General features: G+C 42.8%; 2 protein-coding genes across 3 annotated transcripts in view; one reads left to right on the top strand and one right to left on the bottom strand.

The window, feature by feature from the left end:
• The first annotated feature begins 74 nt into the window (after nt 1-74).
• LOC129834586 (dipeptidase 2-like) lies at nt 75-20,590 on the top strand. The gene is made up of 11 exons (XM_055899705.1): nt 75-1,294; nt 7,154-7,299; nt 7,644-7,770; nt 7,985-8,114; nt 9,477-9,618; nt 13,378-13,447; nt 14,296-14,472; nt 17,736-17,820; nt 17,999-18,074; nt 18,276-18,411; nt 18,737-20,590. Exons 1-11 carry the CDS (start codon nt 1,118-1,120, stop codon nt 18,959-18,961), a joined length of 1,491 nt encoding a protein of 496 aa, XP_055755680.1. The 5' UTR covers nt 75-1,117; the 3' UTR covers nt 18,962-20,590.
• The window catches only part of LOC129834583 (solute carrier family 12 member 4-like), a 60,174-nt gene continuing 57,293 nt past the window's right edge, over nt 20,323-23,203 (bottom strand). For both annotated transcript variants that reach the window (XM_055899700.1, XM_055899701.1), the window contains exons 23-24: nt 21,736-21,869; nt 20,323-21,394 (exon numbers count right to left, since the gene is read on the bottom strand). In XM_055899700.1, coding sequence (XP_055755675.1) covers nt 21,303-21,394; nt 21,736-21,869 — 226 coding nt within the window. In that variant the 3' untranslated portion in view covers nt 20,323-21,302. The remainder of the gene's footprint in view (nt 21,395-21,735; nt 21,870-23,203) is intronic.

The following is a 23,203-nucleotide window of genomic DNA, read 5'->3' on the forward strand; positions in this document are numbered from 1 at the left end:
CCTGTTGATAGGCCAAGTACCCCTAGGGGTCCTAATACCCCAGGTTGGGAACCACTGCTATGGATATTGAGTAATCTCTTTCTAGACAGATGGGTTGCCTCCCACAATGTTACCACTGAGGGAGTTTGATTCAGCTGAACCGCAGTGCACCGGGCAATGCATCGAGGGAGGAGCACCCTTCTCAAATGGAACAGTAATCTGCTCCGCTCGGTCATGTCAACAAGGCAGCATGATGCATCGTTCAGAAACCTACATTTTCTTTAACCAATTTTTTTGCATTTTCTAACTTTTTCATTGGGAATGCATATAAAGTGTTTTTTTTATCAAAAGCAATTGTTTTCACATGCAAAAATTGAGTCCTAAAATGTACTCCACATTGCTTAACCTATGGCCACTTTTGTTTTGAGCCGACTCTGCCGTCGGCCAAAATGGAGCACCTGGCTCACGCCCGGGAGGCAGCCGGTTCCAAAACTAATGCAATCAACGCTAACCCGGTTTACCCGGTGCAGTCCCAGGGCATTGATCAAATACCCTCAATGTTCCAGCATACACACACCTAGGTCTGGGATTTCTGAGATTAGGCTATGAGTACAATACTTAAAGGGGCAATCCTTAGTTGAAACAATAACAAAGCGGTCGGCCCCCTCTGTTCCGGTATAAAGCTCAAGGATGGGCCTAGATAAATGTATCCACTCTCAAATTCACAGACAGCTGTGGATGCAATATATGAAAATTATAGTTTTAAGCATGTTTTGAGGCTGTACAGTGTTTTACATTTACAATGTTTACAGACATTGGCATAAAGCAAGCTTATATTTTGGGTTCTGATGGGGTATGACAGTTGAATTAAGCTCATGAAGCATACATTATATATTATTTTTTAAATCAATGGGTACATATTAATTTATATGTACACCAAAATGTTTGTGGCAACTGCAGATTGCCCCTTTAAATGGTTGGCTTCCTGGACACAGCTGGACTAAAAACATGACCAATGGGGATTTCCATTTAAATCATTTTTATTTCTAGGTCTATGTTTAGGCTAATCTGTCTCTGGAAAACTGGCCCATAGTGTTATTAGTTAGATTGGACAGTAGATGGCAGTAATCCCATCTCTATGACCGCACTGCGTAATGTACACGATATATTCTATGCGTTACAATGTATTTCAGTTACTCACGTAGCCTACATCTGGGCGGAGGGAGCTAGAAAGTTCGCATTATTGAATTGTGATGTTCGGATTTATGCATCATTCGTTGTAAAAACCCGACCAGTTGTTCGAACAACTTGCACAGTGAGTTTTGTGATGCTAAAAATACTTTACTGTTTAAATAATTGTGTTGCCTAGAATTACTGAGATATTATGTTTTTTTTTTATAGAATTTACGTTATTTGTAGGCCTATTTGCATAATAGTTATAGTTGCCTAATGTTTACGTTCACCCGTTAAAACTGTTGACCCATTTACTGTAAAAGTTACTTTAATAAATATATGTTATGTTCAACTTTAAACGAACTACAATTTTTAAGGATTAATTAAGCCTTCATAAACCCGTTATTAAGCCAATAGGCCTATAGATGTTTAAGAAACCATTCCTGAAGCGAAAGTCAGCAGAATAAATAATAACTAACCTGTCATCCCGCCTATGTTGCAGTAAAAAGCTGAGGGATACAGCTGGAGAAATGTAACCACTCTCTTATTCATAGACAGAGCTATGTATGCAAGGACTGACCATCCATGATATCAACATTATACTTAATCAATAAGGCACGAGGGGTGTGGTATATGGCCAATATACCACGGCTAAGGGCTGTTTTATGCATAACGCAATGCAGAGTGCCTGGATAATGTAGAGTGCCATGGTGTATTGGCCATGAACCATAAACCCTGAGGTGCCTTATTGCTATTATAAACTGGTTATCAACGTAATTAGAGCAGTAAAAATAAGTGTTTTGTCATACCCGTGTCTAATATACCACGGCTGTCAGCCAATCAGCATTCAGGGCTCGAACCACCCAGTTTACCATGTAGTTTTAACCATGTTTTGAGGCTATATAGTGTTTGTTTACATTTACTCTATTTACAAACATTGGAGTACAACAGGCTTATATTTTGGGTTCTGATGGGGTACGACAGTTGAACTAATCTCATGAGGCATTCTCTAAATTATATTCTTCAAGAATCAATGTGTACATATTGTAAAATCTATTGGTCGCTAAATCCGGATAAATTACAGACCATGTAAAAAGCTGTTGGTCACTAAATCCATAATGGGCTCCCGAGTGGTGCAGCAGTCTAAGGCACTGCATCTCAGTGCTAGATGCGTCACTGGTTTGATTCCAGGCCGTATCACAACCGGCCGTGATTGGGAGTCCCATAGGGTGCGGCACACAATTGGCCAAGCGTCGTTCGGGATTGGCCGGGGTAGGCCATCATTGTAAATAAGAATTTGTTCTTAACTGACTTGCCTAGTTGAATAAAGGTTACAATTTTTTTTAAATCTGTCTAGAAGGACCAAGTTAAAACGGTTGGCTGATATGCCCTCACCCGTCTGAGCGGTCGGCTGTGAATGCCCTCACCCAACAGATTGGTTTGGTTCTGTCCTCTATGGTGCTGTCCAGTTAGAACCTGATTTTGAGGCCCATCACAGTACTCTTGACAGTCACCACCATACACACACACGCAGACACAGCTGTTTCCATTTGAAGAGGTTTATATGGTTTTCGTAATCTGATTGACGTGGAATCTTATTGTTGTGGTTCTATAAGACAAAGATTTGCACACATGTAAACAGTATTAGTTAAGGGTTATAACTATGCAAAATAAATGGAAATGGCATTACACATACAACATGTCTATAAAGGGCTATAAACATAGCATCACTATAAACATAAACTTAAACATTCACCTCTTGGAGAGAGAGAGAGAAACCAATTACTTGGCACAACATTCAGACATTCGTGTTCCCGTCAACAATACAAAGTTCTCTGAAACATGCGTCTTCTCTCTTCGGATGACGATAACATTCTGACCTGAGTCGGTGGGTACGGTGTTCAGAGTCCAGATGCACATTTCCAAGATGCACCACCTCGTACTGGTTGAAGATTTTTACTTTAAGGAGTCGGACGCCAATGATTTACTTCAGACACCGGACAAGGCCCAAATCCCCATCACTCGTATGAAGAAGAGACAGAGATATCGGTGGCGTAGGTCGTGGTGCCTTGTAAGGATTCGACGGCAAGTGGGTAATCCGCCTCTACCATCAGCCCTATTAGCCAACGTGCAATCATAGGATAATAAAATGGATGAGCACCGATCAAGACTAACCTACCAATGGGACATTAAAAACTGTAATATCTTATGTTTCACCGAGTTGTGGCTGAACGACGACATGGATAACATACAGCTGGCTGGGTTTTCCGTGCATCGGCAAGATATTACAGCTTCCTCTGGTAAGAAAAGGGGTGACGGTCTGTGTCAATATGTAAATAACAGCTGGTGCACGAAATCTAATATTAAGGAAGTCTTGAGGTTTTGCTCACCTGAGGTAGAGTATCTCATGATAAGCTGTAGACCACACTATTTACCAAGAGAGTTTTCATCTATATTTTTTGTAGCTGTCTATTTACCACCACAAACTGATGCTGACATTAAGACCACACTCAACGAGCTGTATAAGGCCATAATAAAACAAGAAAATGCTCATCATGAGACGGCACTCCTAGTGGCCGGGGACTTTAATGCAGGGAAACTTATATCCGTTTTACCTCATTTCTACCAGCATGTTACATGTGCAACCAGAGGGAAAAAAAACTCTAGACCACCTTTACTCCACACACAAGGATGCGTACAAAGCTCTCCCTCGCCCTCCATTTGGCAAATCTGACCATAACTCTATCCTCCTGATTCCTGCTTACAAGCAAAAACTAAAGCAGGAAGTACCAGTGACTCGCTCAATACGGAAGTTGTCAGATGACGCAGATGCTAAGCTACGGGACAGTTTTGCTAGGACAGAATGAAATATGTTCCTGGGATTCATCCGATGGCATTGAGGTGTACACAACATCAGTCACTGGATTCATCAATAAGTGCATCGATGATGTCGTCCCAACAGTGACCGTATATACATACCCCAACCAGAAGCCATGGATTACAGGTAACACCCGCACTGAGCTGCCGCTTTCAAGGAGCGGGACTCTAACCCGGACGCTTATAAGAAATCCTGCTATGCCCTCTGATGAACCATCAATCAGGCAAAGCATCTATACAGGACTAAGATTGAATTGTACTACACCGTCTCCGTCGTTCGTCGGATGTCGGATGTGGCAGGGCTTGCAAACTATTACGGACTACAAAGGGAAGCAGAGCCGCGAGCTTCCCAGTGACACAAGCCTACCAGATGAGCTAAATGACTTCTATGCTTGCTTCGAGGAAAGCAACACTGAATCATGCATGAGAGCACCAGCTGTTCCGTACGACTGTGGGATCACGCTCTCTGGAGCCGATGTGAGTAAGACCTTTAAACAGGTCAACATTCACAAGGCCGCAGGGCCAGACAGATTACCAGGACGTGTACTCAGAGCATGCACTGACAAACTGGCAAGTGTCTTCACTGACATTTTCAACCTGTCCGTGACCGAGTCTGTAATACCAACATGTTTCAAGGAGACCACCATAGTTCCTGTGCTCAAGAACAGAAAGATGACCTGCCTAAATGACTACCGACCCGTAGCACTCACGTCTTTAGCCATGAAGTGCTTTGAAAGGCTGGTCATGGATCACATGAACACCATTATCCCAGAAACCCTAGACCCACTCCAATTTGCATACCACCCCAACAGATCCACAGATGACACCATCTCTATTGCTCTCCACACTGCCCTTTCCCACCTGGACAAAAGGAACACCTACGTGAGAATGCTATTCATTGACTACAGCTCAGCGTTCAACGCCATAGTGCCCTCAAAGCTCATCACTAAGCTAAGGACCCTGGGACTAAACACCTTCCTCTGCAACTGGATCCTGGACTTCCTGATGGGCCGCCCTCAGGTGGTAAGGGTAGGTAACAACACATCTGCCACGCTGATCCTCAACACTGGGCCCCACAAGGTTGTGTGCTCAGTCTCCACCTGTTTTCCCTGTTCACGCATGACTGCATGGCCAAGCACGACTCCAACACCATCATTAAGTTTGCTGATGACACAACAGTGGTGGTCCTGATGGTCCTGGTCCTGATAACCAACAACGATGAGACATCCTATAGGGAGCAGGTCAGAGTCCTGGGAGTGTGGTGCCAGGATAACAACATCTCCCTCAACGTGATCAAGAAAAAGGAGATGGTTGTGGACTCCAGGAAAAGGAGGGCTGAGCACACCCCCATTCTCATTGACGGGGCTGTGGTGAAGCAGGTTGAGAGCTTCAAGTTCCTTGGTGTCCACATCACGGTCCAAACACACCAAAAAAGTTGTGAAGAGGGCACGACAATGCCTATTCCCCCTCAGGAGAATGAAAATATCCTCAAAAGATTCTACAGCTGCACCATCGAGAGCATCCTGACTGGTTACATCACTGCCTTGTATGGCAACTGCTCGGCCTCCGACCACAAGGCACTACAGAGGGTAATGCGTACGGCCCAGTACATCACTGGGGCCAAGCTTCCTGCCACCCACGACCTCTATACCAGGTGGTGTCAGAGTAAGGCCCTAAAAATTGCCAAAGACTCCAGCCACCCAAGTCATAGACTGTTCTCTCTGCTACCACACGGCAAACAGTACAGGAGCACCAAGTCTAGGTCCAAAAGATGTCCTAACAGCTTCCACCCCCAAGTCATAAGACTCCTGAACAGCTAATCAAATGGCTAACCGGACTATTTTCATTTTTACGCTGCTGCTACTCTCTGTTTGTTATCTATGCATAGTTACTTTACCTCTACCTACATGTACAGTACCAGTCAAAAGTTTGGACACACCTACTCATTCCAGGGTTTTTCTTTATTTTTACTATTTTCTACATTGCACAATAATAGTGCAGACATCAAACCTATGAAATAACACATATGGAATCATGTAGTAACCAAAAAAGTGTTAAACAATTCAAATATATTTTATATTTGAGATTCTTCAAAGTAGCCATTCTTTGCCTTGATGACAGCTTTGCACACTCTTGGAATGTCTTTGTGAGATGCAGAGTAGGTGAACAGATGATCTTTACATGTGTGGGTCCCACCGTGAAGCATTAAGAAGGAGGTGGGATGGTGTGGGGGTGCTTTGCTGGTGACACTGTCAGTGATTTATGTAGAATTCAAGGCACACTTAACCAGCATGGCTACCAGAGCATTCTGCAGCGATACACCATCCCATCTGGTTTGCGCTTAGTGGGGCTATCATTTGTTTTTCAACAGGACAATCACCTAACACACCTCCAGGCTGTGTAAGGGCTATTTGACCAAGGTAGGAAAGGGGTGAAGTGCTGCATCAGATTACCTGGCCTCCACAATCACCCGACCTCAACCCAATTGAGATGGTTTGGGATGAGTTGGACCGCAGAGTGAAGGAAAAGCAGCCAACAAGTGCTCAGCATATGTGGGAACTCCTTCAAGATGGTTGGAAAAGCATTCCAGGTGAAGCTGGTTGAGAGAATACCAAGAGTGTGCAAAGCTGTCATCAAGGCAAGGGGTGGCTACTTTGAAGAATCTGAAATATAAAATATATTTACATAGTTTTGATGTCTTCACTGTTATTCTACAATGTAGAAAATAGTACAAATAAATAAAGACCCTTGAATGAATAGGTGTGTCCAAACTTTTGACTGGTACTGTATATATTACCTCAATTAACTCTACTGTGCCCCCGCACATTGACTCTGTACCGGTACCCCCTGTATATAGCCTCACTACTGTTATTTTATTGTTGCTCTTTAATTATTTGTTCTTTTTCTATTTAAAAAAATATATAATCTTCTTAAACTGCATTGTTGTTTTAGGGCTTGTAAGTAAGCATTTCACTGTACCTGTTGTATTCGGCACATGTGACTAATACAATTTGATTTGATTTGATAGAGTGTTTATACATTGTAGTTTGTTTAAAGTGGTACCAAAAGTTAAAAGTACTGAACTAATTGAAGTTACCACGTCTTAAAATAATTTTATTTATAGAGTATGATATCGCGGATACTCCATAGAGGTGATTTTCTCAACCTGGGGACGAACTTGATGCTGTGTTTTCTCTGTGGGATGACATCGGGAGATCCTACAACAGGAAGTGCATTTGGCTTGATGACAAAATATCCTTTGATTGATGGGTAAGTAACAGAGGAAAGTTGTCTTAGTTATTCTGTTTTTCCTAAAATAGAGACGTTTATCCTACAGTATCCCTTATTATTGGTTGATGATATATCTGTCTGTTCAGAGATACATAGACATTTTTTGCCATACCATATGCAGCCTAAAATATGAATAGCTCATGGATTTTCAACAGTAAACATTTAGAACTTCACCACCAAGTATCCAAAACAAGTGTGGTTCCAAATACAAATAATTATCATCTCATACTGAGTAATTTGATATATAAAAATGTCTCCTTCCAGCTCCACCTTGAGTCCCTCACCTCTATTACATCTGACTGCCTCATCCCTCTCTCTCCTAGACATAATGACCTAGCTTTGATGCTGAGGATTCTCCACGACAACAGACTGAGTCAGGTTGACCTGCACAACATCAGCAAAGTGGCCACGGACATCAACAGACTCACAACGGGACATGTCGGCGCTCAGGTAGGTTAATATATGGTTAATTGTAGCCTAAGTGTGTGTGTGTTTGTGTGTGAGTGTGTATGTGTGTCCGTGCATGTTTGTGTGTGTGTGTGAGTGTGTATGTGTGTCCGTGCATGTATACACTGAGTTGTACTAAAGCCATAATACCCTTCTAACTCAAGTGTTGCTCTCTGACCCCCTGCTTTGTCTCTGTCCCATCTCATGCTCTTATCAGGTGTTTGCAGCCTACGTGTTGTGTGGCGCCCAGGCGAAGGATGCTGTGAGGCTCACACTGGAACAGATAGACGTGATCAACCGAATGTGTACAGAGAACCCGGAACTGGAGCTAGTTACATCTGCCAAAGGTACAATATACCAGGGGTAGGCAAGTAGATTCAGCCGCGGGCCGATTTTTTTAGGTGAGAATGGTCGTTGGCCCGTAACATAGTTATAATAATTTGTACACTGCAAATGGATCACAAATAGGCCCAATAAGAGATAGCATTCGAAAATAACAATAGTTTCATACTTTGATTACATTGAGACATGATCATGTTTCTTTCTTTATTTGTGGGAATACTTGTGAACAGATTTCTTAAGTTATTATATATTTCTTTCTGAATTCCTGGTGATTTTAGTATTTTTTCCCCCTCTGTGGTGCTTTGCCTTTGCCTTACCAAGTGATGATGCAGCCAGTCAAGATGCTCTCAATGGTGCAGCTGTAGAACTTTTTGAGGATCCGAGGGCACATACCAAATTTTTTCAGCCTCCTGAGGGCGAAGAGGTGGGTGTGTGTGTGGACCATGTTAAGTCCGTAGTGATGTGGATGCCAAGGAACTTGAAGCTCCCGACCTGCTCCACTACAGCCTCATCGATGTGGATGGGGGCGTGCTCTCCCCCTTTTTCCTGTAGTCCACAATCAGTTCCTTACTGACATTGAGGGATAGGCTGTTGTCTCTGATCTCCTCCCAGTAGACTGTCTCATTTCCGTCGGTAATCAGGCCTACTACCGTCGCGTTGTCAGCAAACTTGATGATGGTTTTGGAGTCGTGCGTGGCCACGTAGTCGTGGGTGAACAGGGAGTACAGGAGGGGACTAATCACACACCCCTGAGGGGCCCCTGTGTTGAGGGTCAGCATGGCGGAGGTGTTGTTGCCTACCCTCACCACCTGGGGGGCGGCCTGTCAGGAAGTCCAGGATCCAGTTGCAGAGGGAGGTGTTCGCTGAGCTGTAGTCTATCAACAGTATTCTCTCATAGTTATTTCCCCTCTTGTCCAGGTGGGAGAGAGCAGTGTGAAGTTTAATTGAGATTGCATCATCTGTTGGAGTGGGTCCAGGATGTCGGGGATGATGGTGTTGATGTGTGTCATGACCAGCCTTTCAATGCACTTCATAAATACAGATGCGAGTGCTACTGGACGATAGTCATTTAGGCAGGTTACCTTGGAGTTCTTAGGAACAGGAACAATGGTGGGCAGCTTCAAACATGTTGGGCTTACAGACTGGGCAGGGAGACACTTGCCAGCTGGTCTTCTGGCCTGTAATTTACGCTCTCTGAAGTAATTTGATGGGTTTTCCAAATTGATCTTTCCACCAATATATGGAAATGCGTGGGTGTCTAAGTGGGTTGATGCCTGGTAAAAACATATTTCTGCCCAAATTACAGTAGTATGATGATAATGATGATGATGATGAGTGTTTATGTATCATGTGTGTGTATTCAACAGAACTAAATGACACTAAGAGGATAGCGTGTCTGATCAGCATTGAGGGAGGTCATTCAATAGACAGCAGCCTGCCAACCCTGCGTATGTTTTACCAGCTGGGGGTTCGCTCCATGGCCCTCACACACACCTGCAACACACCTTGGTGAGCACACGCACGCACGCACGCACGCACACACTTATGACTTCCTCGCAGTCATCAAACGAGCAAAAGGACAATATAGGAATAAGGTGGAATCATATTAAACAGGCTCTGACGCCCGCTGCATGTGGCAGGGGCTACAGTCCATTGCGGATTACAAAGGAAGACCAACCGTGATCTGCCCAACGATTCCTTTCTACCAGACGAACTCAATGCATTTTATGCGCGCTTTGTCAGCAACAACATCGAGCCGGGGGTGAGGGCCGTCACCGACCTTGAGGACTGGGTGATCTCGCTCTCCTAGGTCGACGTGAGAAGAGTCTTTAATCAGGTCAACACCCGCAAGGCCACACGTCTCAATGTTATTCCAGGGCGCGTTCTCAGAGCATGTGCAGAACAGCTGGCAGGCATATTCACAGTCATTTCCAACCTCTCCTTGTCCCAGTCTGTAATCCCCACGTTTTGAGATAACCACAATCATTCCTGTACCTAAGAACTCTAAGGCTTCATGCCACAATGTGTCAGGACCCGGTGAGAGAAACAGTCACTAATAGTTGGCAGAACCCAGAAGATGAGGCAGACTCAGCAGTACTAGAGATAATGATTTAATAAAAGGACAAGATCTTCAGGCAAAGAATATAAATCCACCACGTCCAAAATAAAGCCAAGAGGCACAAAATGGATATCCTCCAAAATACAAAGAAACTCCACAAAGTGGTAAAAAACAGCAGGGAAAAACAAACCTCAAAAGACTACTCAAAAATACACAAGAACTAAACCAGAGAACCTCTGGAAAATCCAATAAGAGAACTATATGTTTCACACAAAAAGGCTTGGGCTGGGGCTGGGTGCTAACATACAAACACTGAGCAAAGAACTGAGGAACACACAGGGTTTAAATACTAACAAGGGAACGACACACAGGTGCAAACAATAAAAGAGCAGGGAAAAAACAAAAGGTTCAAAAAAGGTGCAATGGGGACATCTAGTGACAAACACCAGAACAGTCCTGGCCAAAACCTGACACAATGATTACCGCCTTGTAGCACTCACTTCTGTACTCATGAAGTGCTTTGAGAGACTGTTTATGGCACACATTATATCTACCATCCCAGCCACCCTAGACCCACTCCAATTTGCATACCGCCCAAACAAATCCATAGACGATGCAATCTCTATTGCTCTCCACACAATCAAATCAAATCAAATGTTATTTGTCACACACACATGGTTAGCAGATGTTAATGTGAGTGTAGCGAAATGCTTGCGCTTCTAGTTCCGACCATGCAGTAATATCTAACAAGTAATCTAACCTAACAATTTCACAACAACTACCTTATACACACAAGTGTAAAGGAATGAATAAGAATATGTACATAAAAATATATGAATGAGTGATGGCCGAACGGCATAGACAAGATGCAGTAGATGGTATAGAGTACAGTATATACATATGAGATGAGTAATGTAGGGTATGTAAACATTATATAAAGTGGCATTGTTTAAAGTGGCTAGTGATACATTTATTAGATACATTTTTCCATTATTAAATTTGCTGGAGTTGAGTCAGTATGTTGGCAGCAGCCACTCAATGTTAGTGATGCCTGTTTAACAGTCTGATGGCCTTGAGATAGAAGCTGTTTTTCAGTCTCTCGGTCCCTGCTTTGATGCACCTGTACTGACCTCGCCTTCTGGATGATAGCGGGGTGAACAGGCAGTGGCTCGGGTGGTTGTTGTCCCTGATGATCTTTTTGGCCTTCCTGTGACATCGGGTGGTGTAGATGTCCTGGAGGGCAGGTAGTTTTCCCCCGGTGATGCGTTGTGCAGACCTCACTACCCTCTGGAGAGCCTTACGGTTATGGGCAGAGCAGTTGCCGTACCAGGCGGTAATACAGCCCGACAGGATGCTCTCGATTGTGCATCTGTAGAAGTTTGTGAGTGTTTTTGGTGACAAGCCGAATTTCTTCAGCCTCCTGAGGTTGCCGAGGAACTTAAAACCTTCCACCCTCTCCACTACTGTCCCGTCGATGTGGATAGGGGGCTGCTCCCTCTGCTGTTTCCTGAAGTCCACGATCATCTCCTTTGTTTTGTTGACATTGAGTGTGAGGTTATTTTCCTGACACCACACTCCGAGGGCCCTCACCTCCTCCCTGTAGGCCGTCTCGTCGTTGTTGGTAATCAAGCCTACCACTGTAGTGTCGTCTGCAAACTTGATGATTGAGTTGGAGGCTTGCATGGCCACGCAGTCGTGGGTGAACAGGGAGTACAGGAGAAGCCTGAGAACGCACCCTTGTGGGGCCCCAGTGTTGAGGATCAGCAGGGTGGAGATGTTGTTACCTACCCTCACCACCTGGGGGCGGCCCGTCAGGAAGTCCAGGACCCAGTTGCACAGGTCTCGAGCTTAATGACGAGTTTGGAGGGTACTATGGTGTTATATGCTGAGCTATAGTCGATAGGAATAGGAATACCTATGTGAGAATGCTGTTCATTGACTACAGCTCAGCGTTCAACACCATTATCCCCTCCAATCTCGCCAACAAGCATATGACTCTGGGTCTGAAAACCTCCTTCTGCAACTGGATCATGAACTTCCTGACGGGCCGACCCCAGTTGGTGAGGGTAGACAACATAAGCTTCTATCCCCAAGCAATACAACTGATAAATAGCTACACGGACTGAGTTTACCTTGTATCTTTATTTACCTTTTTTTTCATATTTTTCCTCTCACAGAGCCCTACACACTCACACACACTGTCACTCCAACACACACACACAAACACTCACTCCATAATTTTCTCACTAACATATACATATATACTGACTCTACACACCTGCACACTCACTCACATGCAAGCTGCTGCTACTCTGTTTAACTTATATCCTGCTGCCTAGCGCCCTTACCCCTATACATATCTACCTCTATCACTACAGTATCCCTGCACATGGAAGTATGGTATTGGATATTACTTTTTTATTTATTTTTATAAATTTTATCCCATTTTCTCCCCAATTTTCGTGGTATCCAATCGCTAGTAATTACTACCTTGTCTCATCGCTACAACTCCTGTACGGGCTCGGGAGAGACGAAGGTTGAAAGCCATGCGTCCTCCGAAGCACAACCCAACCAGCCGTACTGCTTCTTAACACAGCGCGCCTCCAACCCGGAAGCCAGCCGCACCAATGTGTCGGAGGAAACACCGTGTACCTGGCCCCCTTGGCTGGCGCGCACTGCGCCCGGCCCGCCACAGGAGTCGCTGGAGCGCGATGAGACAAGGATATCCCTACCGGCCAAACCCTCCCTACCCCGGACAACGCTATGCCAATTGTGCGTTGCCCCACGGACCTCCCGGTCGCAGCCGGCTGTGACAGAGCCTGGGCCGAACCCAGAGACTCTGGTGGCGCAGTTAGCACTGCGATGCAGTGCCCTAGACCACTGCGCCACCCGGGAGGCCCGGATATTACTTTTTAAGTATTTATTGTACAGTATATAGTATGCTTACTTATTTACTTTATTGTGTATTTCATATTTATATTCATTATATTATATTATTATATTCATATTCATATTTATTCTTATTTCTTGTGTTTTTTTAATACATTGGCATTGATTATTGCATTGTTGGGTTTTGAGTTTGCAAGAAAGGCATTTCACTGTGCTTGTGCAAAACTTACAGACTCATGCACAATATTTGTTATATTTTGGTTTGACATCTCAGGTTCTTGCTACTGGGCTATAACACAGTAGTTTTTTTATTGCTTCAGGGCTGAGTCCTCCTCAACAATTTATGATGTCTATCAAAGAGAAAATGACAGCCTAACAGACTTCGGTAAGGTAAGTGAACCTTTAACACTAAGTCTGTGTTCAAGCCAATACTTGTAGCCTACGCTGGTCACTTCAGGCGTCATACTGGAGCGTAATGACATTTACGACACTTACGTCTTCAGGGACACCTGAAGTCAACAAGCTGGAGAGGTTAGAACAAACTTTGTACAGTCAGAGCAGGTGGATCAGAAGCTCCGCCGGGGCGGTCCCTTCAGTCCTCTGATATACTGCTACACAGACCAGTTATATTTGCATGATTTACTTGATTTATTATTCATCATTGGCTCCTGCATGTGATGGACCAATACCTCACGAGGCTTCCTCTCTTCATGTTGAGACCTTGAAACTGAAATACCTGAAATAACTGAAACACCCAGAGCAATGTTCTAGGCGTACTGCCAAGTTACTTATCAGTGATAGAGAGGATTCCTCCATACACGATCAGTCAGTCACCCGCATGAACCCATCCTAATGGTTATTAGAAAAGCAGCATTGATTTGATACACAAACATAATATTTTCCTTCACAGTCTCTAAGAGTTGTACACAAACATTCTTGATCCTTGACGATCTTGACGATTTTTAGGGAGCTGTGTAAGACTGATGTGATCCCCAGTCGCTACTGAGCGTTTTACTGTTTGAAGTGTTCACTGTTTGTAGATAATTGACGCAAAGTGTTGTATGTTTTTCACTGTCAGCAGATATGCACAATGACATACATAGAGCACGTAATATATAATTACTGGGAAAGCTCACAGCAAGTGGTAACATGATCTTCCTGTTCTCTCTCACTCTCTCTCTCACTCTGTCTCTCTCTCTCACTCACTCTGTCTTTCTCTCTCTCTCCCTCTCTCTCAGGATGTGGTGAAGGAGATGAACAGATTAGGGATGATAGTAGACCTGTCCCATAGTTCCTGGGCCACAGGCAGGGCAGTACTGCAGATCTCTAAGGCTCCAGTTATTTTCAGCCACTCCTCAGCCCATGCCGTGTGTAACCACAGTCGCAATGTTCCCGATGACCTGCTCCGCAAACTGGTGAGACCCCTGGCAAGAACTCTCTCTCTCTCTCTCTAACACTCCTCCATCCCTCCTCCCTTTCAACCACCATCGGCACGGTCACTCATTGTGGGTGGCCTGTGTTTACTCCTTATCAGGAGTCTTTTGGAATTATATTTTGATGATATCTCCTTTCTGCAATGCTTCTTTAATCCACTTGTCCTTTATTTGCATTTCCTGTTTTACAGTGCCTTCAGAAAGTGTTCATACCCCTTGACTTATTCTACATTTTGTTATGTTAAGTTTGCACACACCTACTCATTCCAGGGTTTTTCTTTATTTGTACTATTTTCTACATTGTAGAATAATAGTGAATACATCAAAACTATGAAATAACACATGGAATTATGTAGTAACCAAAAAATTGTTAAACAAATCAAAATGTATTTAATATTTGAGATTCTGCAAAGTAGCCAACCTTTGCCTTGATGACAGCTTTGCACACTCTTGGCATTCTCTCAACCAGCTTCATGAGGTAGTCACCTGGAATGCATTTAAATTAACTGGTGTGCCTTGTTAAAAGTACTTTTCTCGAATTTCTTCCTTCTTAATGTGTTTGAGCAAATCAGTTGTGTTGTGACAAGGTAGGGGTTGTTTACAAAAGATAGGCCTATTTGGTAAAAGACCAAGTCCATATATGGCAAAAACAGCTCAAATAAGCAAAGACAAACAACAGTCCATCATTAATTTAAGACATGAAGGTCAGTCAATACGGAAAATGTCAAGAACTTTGAAAGTTTCTTCAAGTGCAGTCGGAAAAACCATCAAGCGCTATGATGAAACTGGCTCTCATGAGGACCGCCACAGGAATGGAAGACCCAGAGTTACCTCTGCTGCAGAGGATAAGTTCATTAGAGTTACCAGCCTCAGAAATTTCAGCCCAAATAAATGCTTCACAGAGTTCAAGTAACAGACACATCTCAACATCAACTGTTCAGAGGAGACTGCGTGAATCAGGCCTTCATGGTCAAATTTCTGCAAAGAAACCACTACTAAAGGACACCAATAAGAAGAAGACTTGCTTGGGCCAAGAAACACGATCAATGGACATTAGACCGGTGGAAATCTGTCCTTTGGTCTGATGAGTCCAAATTTGAGATTTTTGGTTCCAACCGCCGTGTCTTTGTGAGACGCAGAATAGGTGAACGGATGATCTCTACATGTTTGGTTCCCCCCGTGAAGCATGGAGGAGGAGGTGTGATGGTGTAGAGGTGCTTTGCTGGTGACACTGTCAGTGATTTATTTAGAATTCAACATTCTGCAGCGACAGGCTATACCATCTGGTTTGCGCTTTCAACAGGACAATGACCCAACACACCTCCTGGCTGTGTAAGGAGAGTGATGGAATGCAGCATCAGATGACCTGGCCTCCACAATCATCCGACCTCAACCCAATTGAGATGGTATGGGATGAGTTGGACCGCAGAGTGATGGAAAAGCAGCCAACAAGTGTTCAGCATAGGTGGGAACTCCTTCAAGACTTTTGGAAAAGCATTCCAGGTGAAGCTGGTTGAGAGAATGCCAAGAGTGTGCAAAGCTGTCATCAAGGCAAGGGGTGGATTTGTTTAACACTTTTTTGGTTACTACATGATTTTTTCATAGTTTTGAAGTCTTCACTTTTATTCCACAATGTAGAAAATAGTAAAAATAAAGAAAAACCCTTGAATGAGTAGGTGTCCAAACGCTTGACTGGTACTGTATATTTTTTCCATCTACACACGATACCCCATAATGACAAAGTGTAAAACATGTTTTTAGAAATGTTTGCTAATTTATTGAAACTGAAATCCAGAAATATCTAATTTACAAAAGTATTTACACCCCTGAATCAATACATTTTTTTTAATCACCTTTGGCAGCGATTACAGCTGTAAGTCTTTCTGGGTAAGAGCTTTGCACATCTGGATTGTAAAATATTTGCACATTATTATTTTTTAAATTCTTCAAACTCTGTCAAGTTGGTTGTTGATCATTGCTAGACAGCCCTTTTCAAGTCTTGCCATAGATTTTCAAGCCGATTTAAGTCAACACTGTAACCAGACTTCTCAGGAACACTCAATGTCGTCTTGGTAAGAAACTCCAGTGTATATTTTGGCCTTGTGTTTTAGGTTATTGTCCTGCTGAAAGGTGAATTTGTCTCCCGATGTCTGTTGGAAAGCCGACTGAACCGAGTTTTCCTCTAGGACTTTGCCTGTGCTTAGCTCTATTCCGTTTCTTTTTATTAAAAAAACTCCCTAGTCCTTGCCGATGACCATAACATGATGCAGCTACCACCATGCTTGAAAATATGAAGAGTGGTACTAAGTGATGTGTTGTTTTGGATTTGCCCCAAACATAACGCTTTGTATTCTTTGCCACATTTTTTGCTGTTTTACTTTAGTGCCTTATTGCAAACAGGATGCATGTTTTAGAATATTTTTATTCTGTACAGGCTTCCTTCTTTTCACTCTGTCACATAAGTTAGTATTGTGGAGTAACTACAATGTTGTTGATCCATCCTCAGTTTTCTCCTTTCACAACCATTCAACTCTGTAACTGTTTTAAAGTGACCATTGGCCTCATGGTGAAATCCCTGAGTGTTTTCCTTCCTCTCTGGCAACTGAGTTAGGAAGGACGCCTGTATCTTTGTAGTGACTGGGTGTATTGATACACCATCCAACATGTAATTAATAACTTCAGCATGCTCAAAGGGATATTTAATGTCTGCCTTTTTTAAAAACCTATCTACCAATAGATGCCCTTCTTTGCGAGGCTTTGTGGTTGAATCTGTGTTTGAAATTCACCGCTCAACTGAGGGACCTTACAGATAATTGTATATGTTGTACAGAGATGAAATAGTCATTCAAAAATAATGCTAAACACAATTTTTGCAATCCGAGTGAGTCCATGCAACTCATAATGTGACTTATTAAGCACATTTTTACTCCTGAAATGATTTAGGCTTGCCATAATAAAATGGTTGAATACTTATTGACTTAAGACATTTCAGCTTGTCATTTTTTTATTCATTTGTAAAATTGTCTAAAAACTTAATTCCACTTTGACATTATGGGGTATTGTGTGTAGGCCAGTGAAACAAAATCTCAATTTAATCCATTTTAAATTTGGGCTGGAACACAACAAAATGCGGAAACCATCAAGGGGTGTGAATACGTTCTGAAGGCCCTGTATCTACACGGATGGAAGGTCCCTGGAAGTGTGGAATGTTTTTTTATGTTCTATTCTGGGTGTTGTTGTTTCAGAAGGAGAACGGAGGACTCATCATGGTTAATCTGCACAGTGGGTTTGTGGCTTGCCATGGCCAAGCCAATGTCTCCATCGTGGCTGGTGAGCAGTTGCCTTTGATTAGTGTTTATTGGCATCAAACAATTAAGCGCAAAATTGGCTGCCTTGTTATCAATCGAGACCTGTTTAGAAGACCAGTATCAAGAACATCAATAACATGTGTACACATGATTTATCTTATGATTATCTTATCTTCTGATATTCCTCTTACTTTTTGCAGACCATTTTACCCACATTAGGAAGGTGGTTGGATCTGAGTCAATAGGAATAGGAGGGGACTTTGATGGAGCTTCTAAGTAAGAACTTTTACCTCAGAGTAACAGCAGCACATTCAGCGTTAGTTCATTAATACAGCCACATTATGCTCCAGCTTGAATGCTATTAGAATGACTCACTTTTTTGTAAGCAGGCTGGTAACAGATAGCAGCTGCATTTTAAGTGGCCTGAGGGTTTGAGTAATACATAGCCTGAATAGCCTTATGTTCTACTGTCTGAAGGTTTCCTCTTGGATTAGAGGATGTGTCCAAGTATCCCGCTCTGATCCAGGAGCTGCTGAAGAGACACTGGACAGAGAAGGAGTTGTCCGGGGTCCTCAGACACAACTTCTTACGTGTGTTCAAGGAGGTTGAGAAAGTGAGTGCTAAAGGAACAAGAGCGCGGTGTTTTTGCTCGTTATAAAGGCTCACTGCTACAGTGTGAGTATTGTATCAAAGCCCATCAAAAACACCCGCAGTAGTAACATCAAAGAAATAACAGGAATGAAAGGCATCTCTGTCTGGGACTGAATGTCCATCTGAGTACTTTGTGGTATGAAGGGAACTGAGAACTGGAAAAAGAGCCTTGTATAGTGCATGGAAAATCCCACTTGTTTTTTCTTGTTCAGTAGAATCACTGTCACAGCATCATAATACAGTGTAAACTTCTCTCTCTCCCTCCCTCCCCTCTATCCCTTCCCCAGGAGCGTGACAGGCAGAAAGCAAAAGGAACTCTACCCAGTGAAGCTCAGATCGACTTGGCTGAGGTTCAGAACCCCTGCAGACTGGTACTCAGGCGACCTGACCACCAGACGACAAAGATGGAACAGATGTACTCCAAGGGCCACAGTGAACTGGTGGTCCCCAGGAGTCTGGTCTGGACCATGGTTATTCTAATCTCCTGCCTCTGTGTCCTGATGGACCATTAAGACTATAACATGGCCTCGATTCAATCCGATCCAGTGGTAACCCGTGTTGACCGATATCCCCATAGCGGATGTTTTGGCAGTATTGGAGGTGTAGCTGCAGTGTGAGCTGACAAATAAGTGTGTGGCTGCTCTTTTGTGTCACCAACCACTCCCTTCCTTATTATCCCTACGCATTAAATGTTCAAAAGGACAAAAGAAAGTGCAGGCTCTATCGACAATAGATATTATGAAATGCATGTTTTCATTTGGATGGGGGGGATTTATCAGTCTATGTAGAAAATAGACCATTACGCGTTAGAGTGTTTGAACTTGTAATGTGGCTACATGAATTTCTAACGCGGCTGCATGGGATTTGTGGATATAAAGTCGGTGTGGTTTCATTGCATCCAATGACAGTGTCTCCGATAATGTAACATAAGGAGCAGTTCTAACACAGTTCCACCTTTGACACTGCCAAAACAACCGGATTTCGGTTAGCACAGATCTGATAGGAATTTAGCCCTTAGTGTTACTAAACTAGCAGTGCTTGACTTGTGCAGGAGCCCACTGGAGCTGAGTACCGGCACCTCAAATTCTCTACTGCTTGAGCTCGTTTTACTCTTATAGAATATTAGCTCAAAAGTATAGTGGAGCTCCTGCACCTAAATATAAACAGTACTTGCACCCAAAATGAGTACCGGAACCTATTTAGTAGTACTACTAGTGTTGTATTACAATACACTATCCACTACAAACATGTTTCTCCGACAGTGACAAGCCTAGCTTTAACGTGTTTACTGTGTCACTTGCTTACATGTGATCTTCCCTACAAAGAACTTTACCTAATTTTTAGTTTTGGTCATTCTGATCTTGAAGGAGTTGTATATTTACACAATGCTCTGCACGCACTTTATACTATATTACATTGAGTTTCATGTAACAACCACTTTTAACTCTTTTTACATATCTCATTCTAAAAATATCTCTGTGTTATGTTTGTTTAATGATACAATCAAGGCCACAAGGTCATACTGAGGCATTTACAAACTATCTGTATTTCTCTGAGGACACAGACCTTGATGTCCATCACACAAACCTGGGTTTCACAATGAAACTGTTTCATAGAAAGACCATTTCATCTTAAAATTAACATTCATGTAACATTTTCTCACAAGTGTGTACAGTGAAACAGTATGTAACATGTTAATATACTGTAATGCCTCCTACAGTCATCTCAGGAATGTTGTATTCTGTATTCATAGGTTATATCGTATTTATTTTGCCTTTCTCTTAAGTAAATAATGCTTTGAGTTTTCTGTTTTTCTACCATCTTATTTTATGAACACATTGATATATCTGAAGTCAAGATAGTTCAATTCTGGTTGAATAGGGAAATTAATCATGATTTTATTGCTAATTTCAGATAAATACTCTTCGCCTTTACAGCTCTTGCAGTCTACAGAAAAGAAAAGGAAATGTGTGCATCTGCTACTCTGTTCAGGTGGCCCTGTAAGTAGTCTTCATGCCTATAATAATGACTTTTGTACAGAAATAGCAGATTAAATGTAATGTATAATTGTCAATGAATTAAAACCTCTTCTCTTTCAACAATTACAAATCATAATCCAGTAAAATAATGTTTCAATACAATCTCTGGCCTCCACATTTACAAGCACTCTCTGCGCCATCTGTTGAAATACCCCAACTGGCATTTCATTATCTACAATCCGAAAAATCTTATCCTGATCGGGGGAAGGTTGAGAAAATAAATAAGAAAATAAATACAAAAGTTTTTATTCCACCAACCATAAAAAGGTTGTGAAAAAAGAACTCAAATTGGCACTCTACACAGAGGCCTTCATACGGACCACCCAAGACTGTGCTATCTGGCAAGCTAATCCTTGATGAGGGAAAGCCCACCATCATTTCTTTGCTGCAAACCCAAAAATACTGACTCAGTCGACATAGAAAATTCATGTTCGATGGATGTATGTGTAAACGTAGCAGTTGTTAATGGTCTCCTATTGCAGAAATAGGTTTGTGAATGACCCAAGCTTTAGTTGCCTTGGCAATAAGGGATTCATGAGGGAATTATAGCATGTAATCTTTAAAGGCTACTGTCCTCATGGAAGGCAATACATTCCGCAGAAATGCCAGGCAAATTATCATTGCTTTCTGTGGTCCTCAAATTCCACAATAAAAGTCCTCTTAATTCCATCATTAATTGGCACAGTTTGTATGTACTGTATGTTGAGGATCGGCTGGATGCTGCTGTCGGTGCTGCAGTGTCCCCGGTGGTCGGGGTGGAATGTCTCCTTTCGAGGCAGTGTCGTGACCTGTGACCCGAGTGGTTTCTGATAGGTCAGGAGTAGATAGTGATGACCTCTCGTCCTCCTCCTCTCACCAGAAGCACTCTCTCCAGACCTTCCGTCAGCACCTCCAGAAACTCCATATCTGGTCCAGAGTTAAGCACTGTTATAACCAGCAACTCTGCATCACTGCACCTGTGATTACATCTGCAAATCTGTGTACGCAACAGATTTGATGTTCAGCTTAAAAGCCAGTAGTCTTTCATCTCGGGTCACATTGCCAAATCTTTCGTGTATGCTGGCTGGCCATCTACTCCTACTCATTCTTTCACCTTTAACACAACTCACGCTACACTCAACCCCAAATTACACTCCCCAACCCCATAATGAGCCCTAAATCGTCCTAAAAAATGAAATATTGTACCACACAGACCTCTAAGACCAGTGTTGTCCAGTACAATGAGAGCGGCTGTTAGTGAAGGATACAGTTCTCGTCTCCGTCTGTGTTGCGTGGCGGCCCCGGCATGTTGAGCAGCACCAGGCGAGCATCATGGGACTTGTTGACAATCACCTCGTTCAGCTTCACTGCCGTGTGCATCCGCCGCACATTGGACTGGTCCCTGGGACACAACCACATACAGATGTTACAAATGTAATCCAGAACATTCAATTATTTAAAGGGATAGTTCACCCAAATTACACATTGGTTTCCTTACCCCGTATGCAGTCTATGGACAACGAATGACAGCAATCCAGTTTCCCTGGCTCTGTTTCCACATGCTCATGTCATGGGACCGATATTATAATTTTTCACTCGTGTCCAAATCATCCGAAAGTATCTACAATTGATTTTGAACCTCAAAAAAGTTCCTTATAGAAGTTTTGAACATGATGCGCAAAAAATGTGAATATTGGTCCCATGATTTTAATGGGATTTGTGCCACAAATGCTAAAACGTTAGTATGTGGAAAAGGTGCCAAGGAAACTATACCAAAGCATGGATTGCTGTCATACCTTGTACATAGACTGCTTACAGGGTAAGAAATCCAATATGTTATTTTGTAATTTGGGTGAACTATCCCTTTAACAATGCCGTGGACTAATGTTCAGATATCCAACAGTGGACAGCATGAACCAACTCAGTCATAAAGCAGAAAGACATCAAGTGCAGTCCACATAACAAAGCACACCTCACCCCGCCATCCAATCCATTGCATGGAATTTACAGACTCCAAGTGATCAGAATAACATATCACTAAAAGTAATTTACAGACAGTGATCAGATTAACATATTACTCACAGGAATCTACAGACAGAGTGATCAGAATAACATATTACTCACAGGAATTTACAGACAGAGTGATCAGATTAACATATTACTCACAGGAATTTACAGACAGAGTGATCAGAATAACACATCACTCAAAGGATGAACCATTCTGTAACGGCTGTCCTCCTCTTCTTCATCCGAAGAGGAGCAGGGATTGAACCAAGGCGCAGTGGAGTTTGAATACATAATGAATTTATTGACAAGACGAAAAAACACGAACTTGACTATACACTAACAAAACAAATAAACGGTGTAGAACAGATCTGAACGACGGACTCACATAACACACGAGAACGCACGAACAGGGAAAAGCCTACACATAAATGACACTTAACAAACAAACCGAAACCAGTCCCGTGTGGCGCAACGACATACACAAACACAGGAGACAATCACCCACCACGAACACTGTGACAACGCCTACCTAAATATGACTCTTAATTAGAGGAACGCCAAACACCTGCCTCTAATTAAGAGCCATACCAGGCAACCCAAAACCAACACAGAAACAGAAAACATAGAATGCCCACCCAACCTCACGTCCTGACCAACTAACACACATAACAACTAACATAAATAGGTCAGGAACGTGACACATTCTCTGTCTGCAAGATGACAGAGGAA

Source organism: Salvelinus fontinalis, chromosome 35 (genome assembly GCF_029448725.1).
Source record: "Salvelinus fontinalis isolate EN_2023a chromosome 35, ASM2944872v1, whole genome shotgun sequence".
Classification (NCBI taxonomy): domain Eukaryota; kingdom Metazoa; phylum Chordata; class Actinopteri; order Salmoniformes; family Salmonidae; genus Salvelinus; species Salvelinus fontinalis.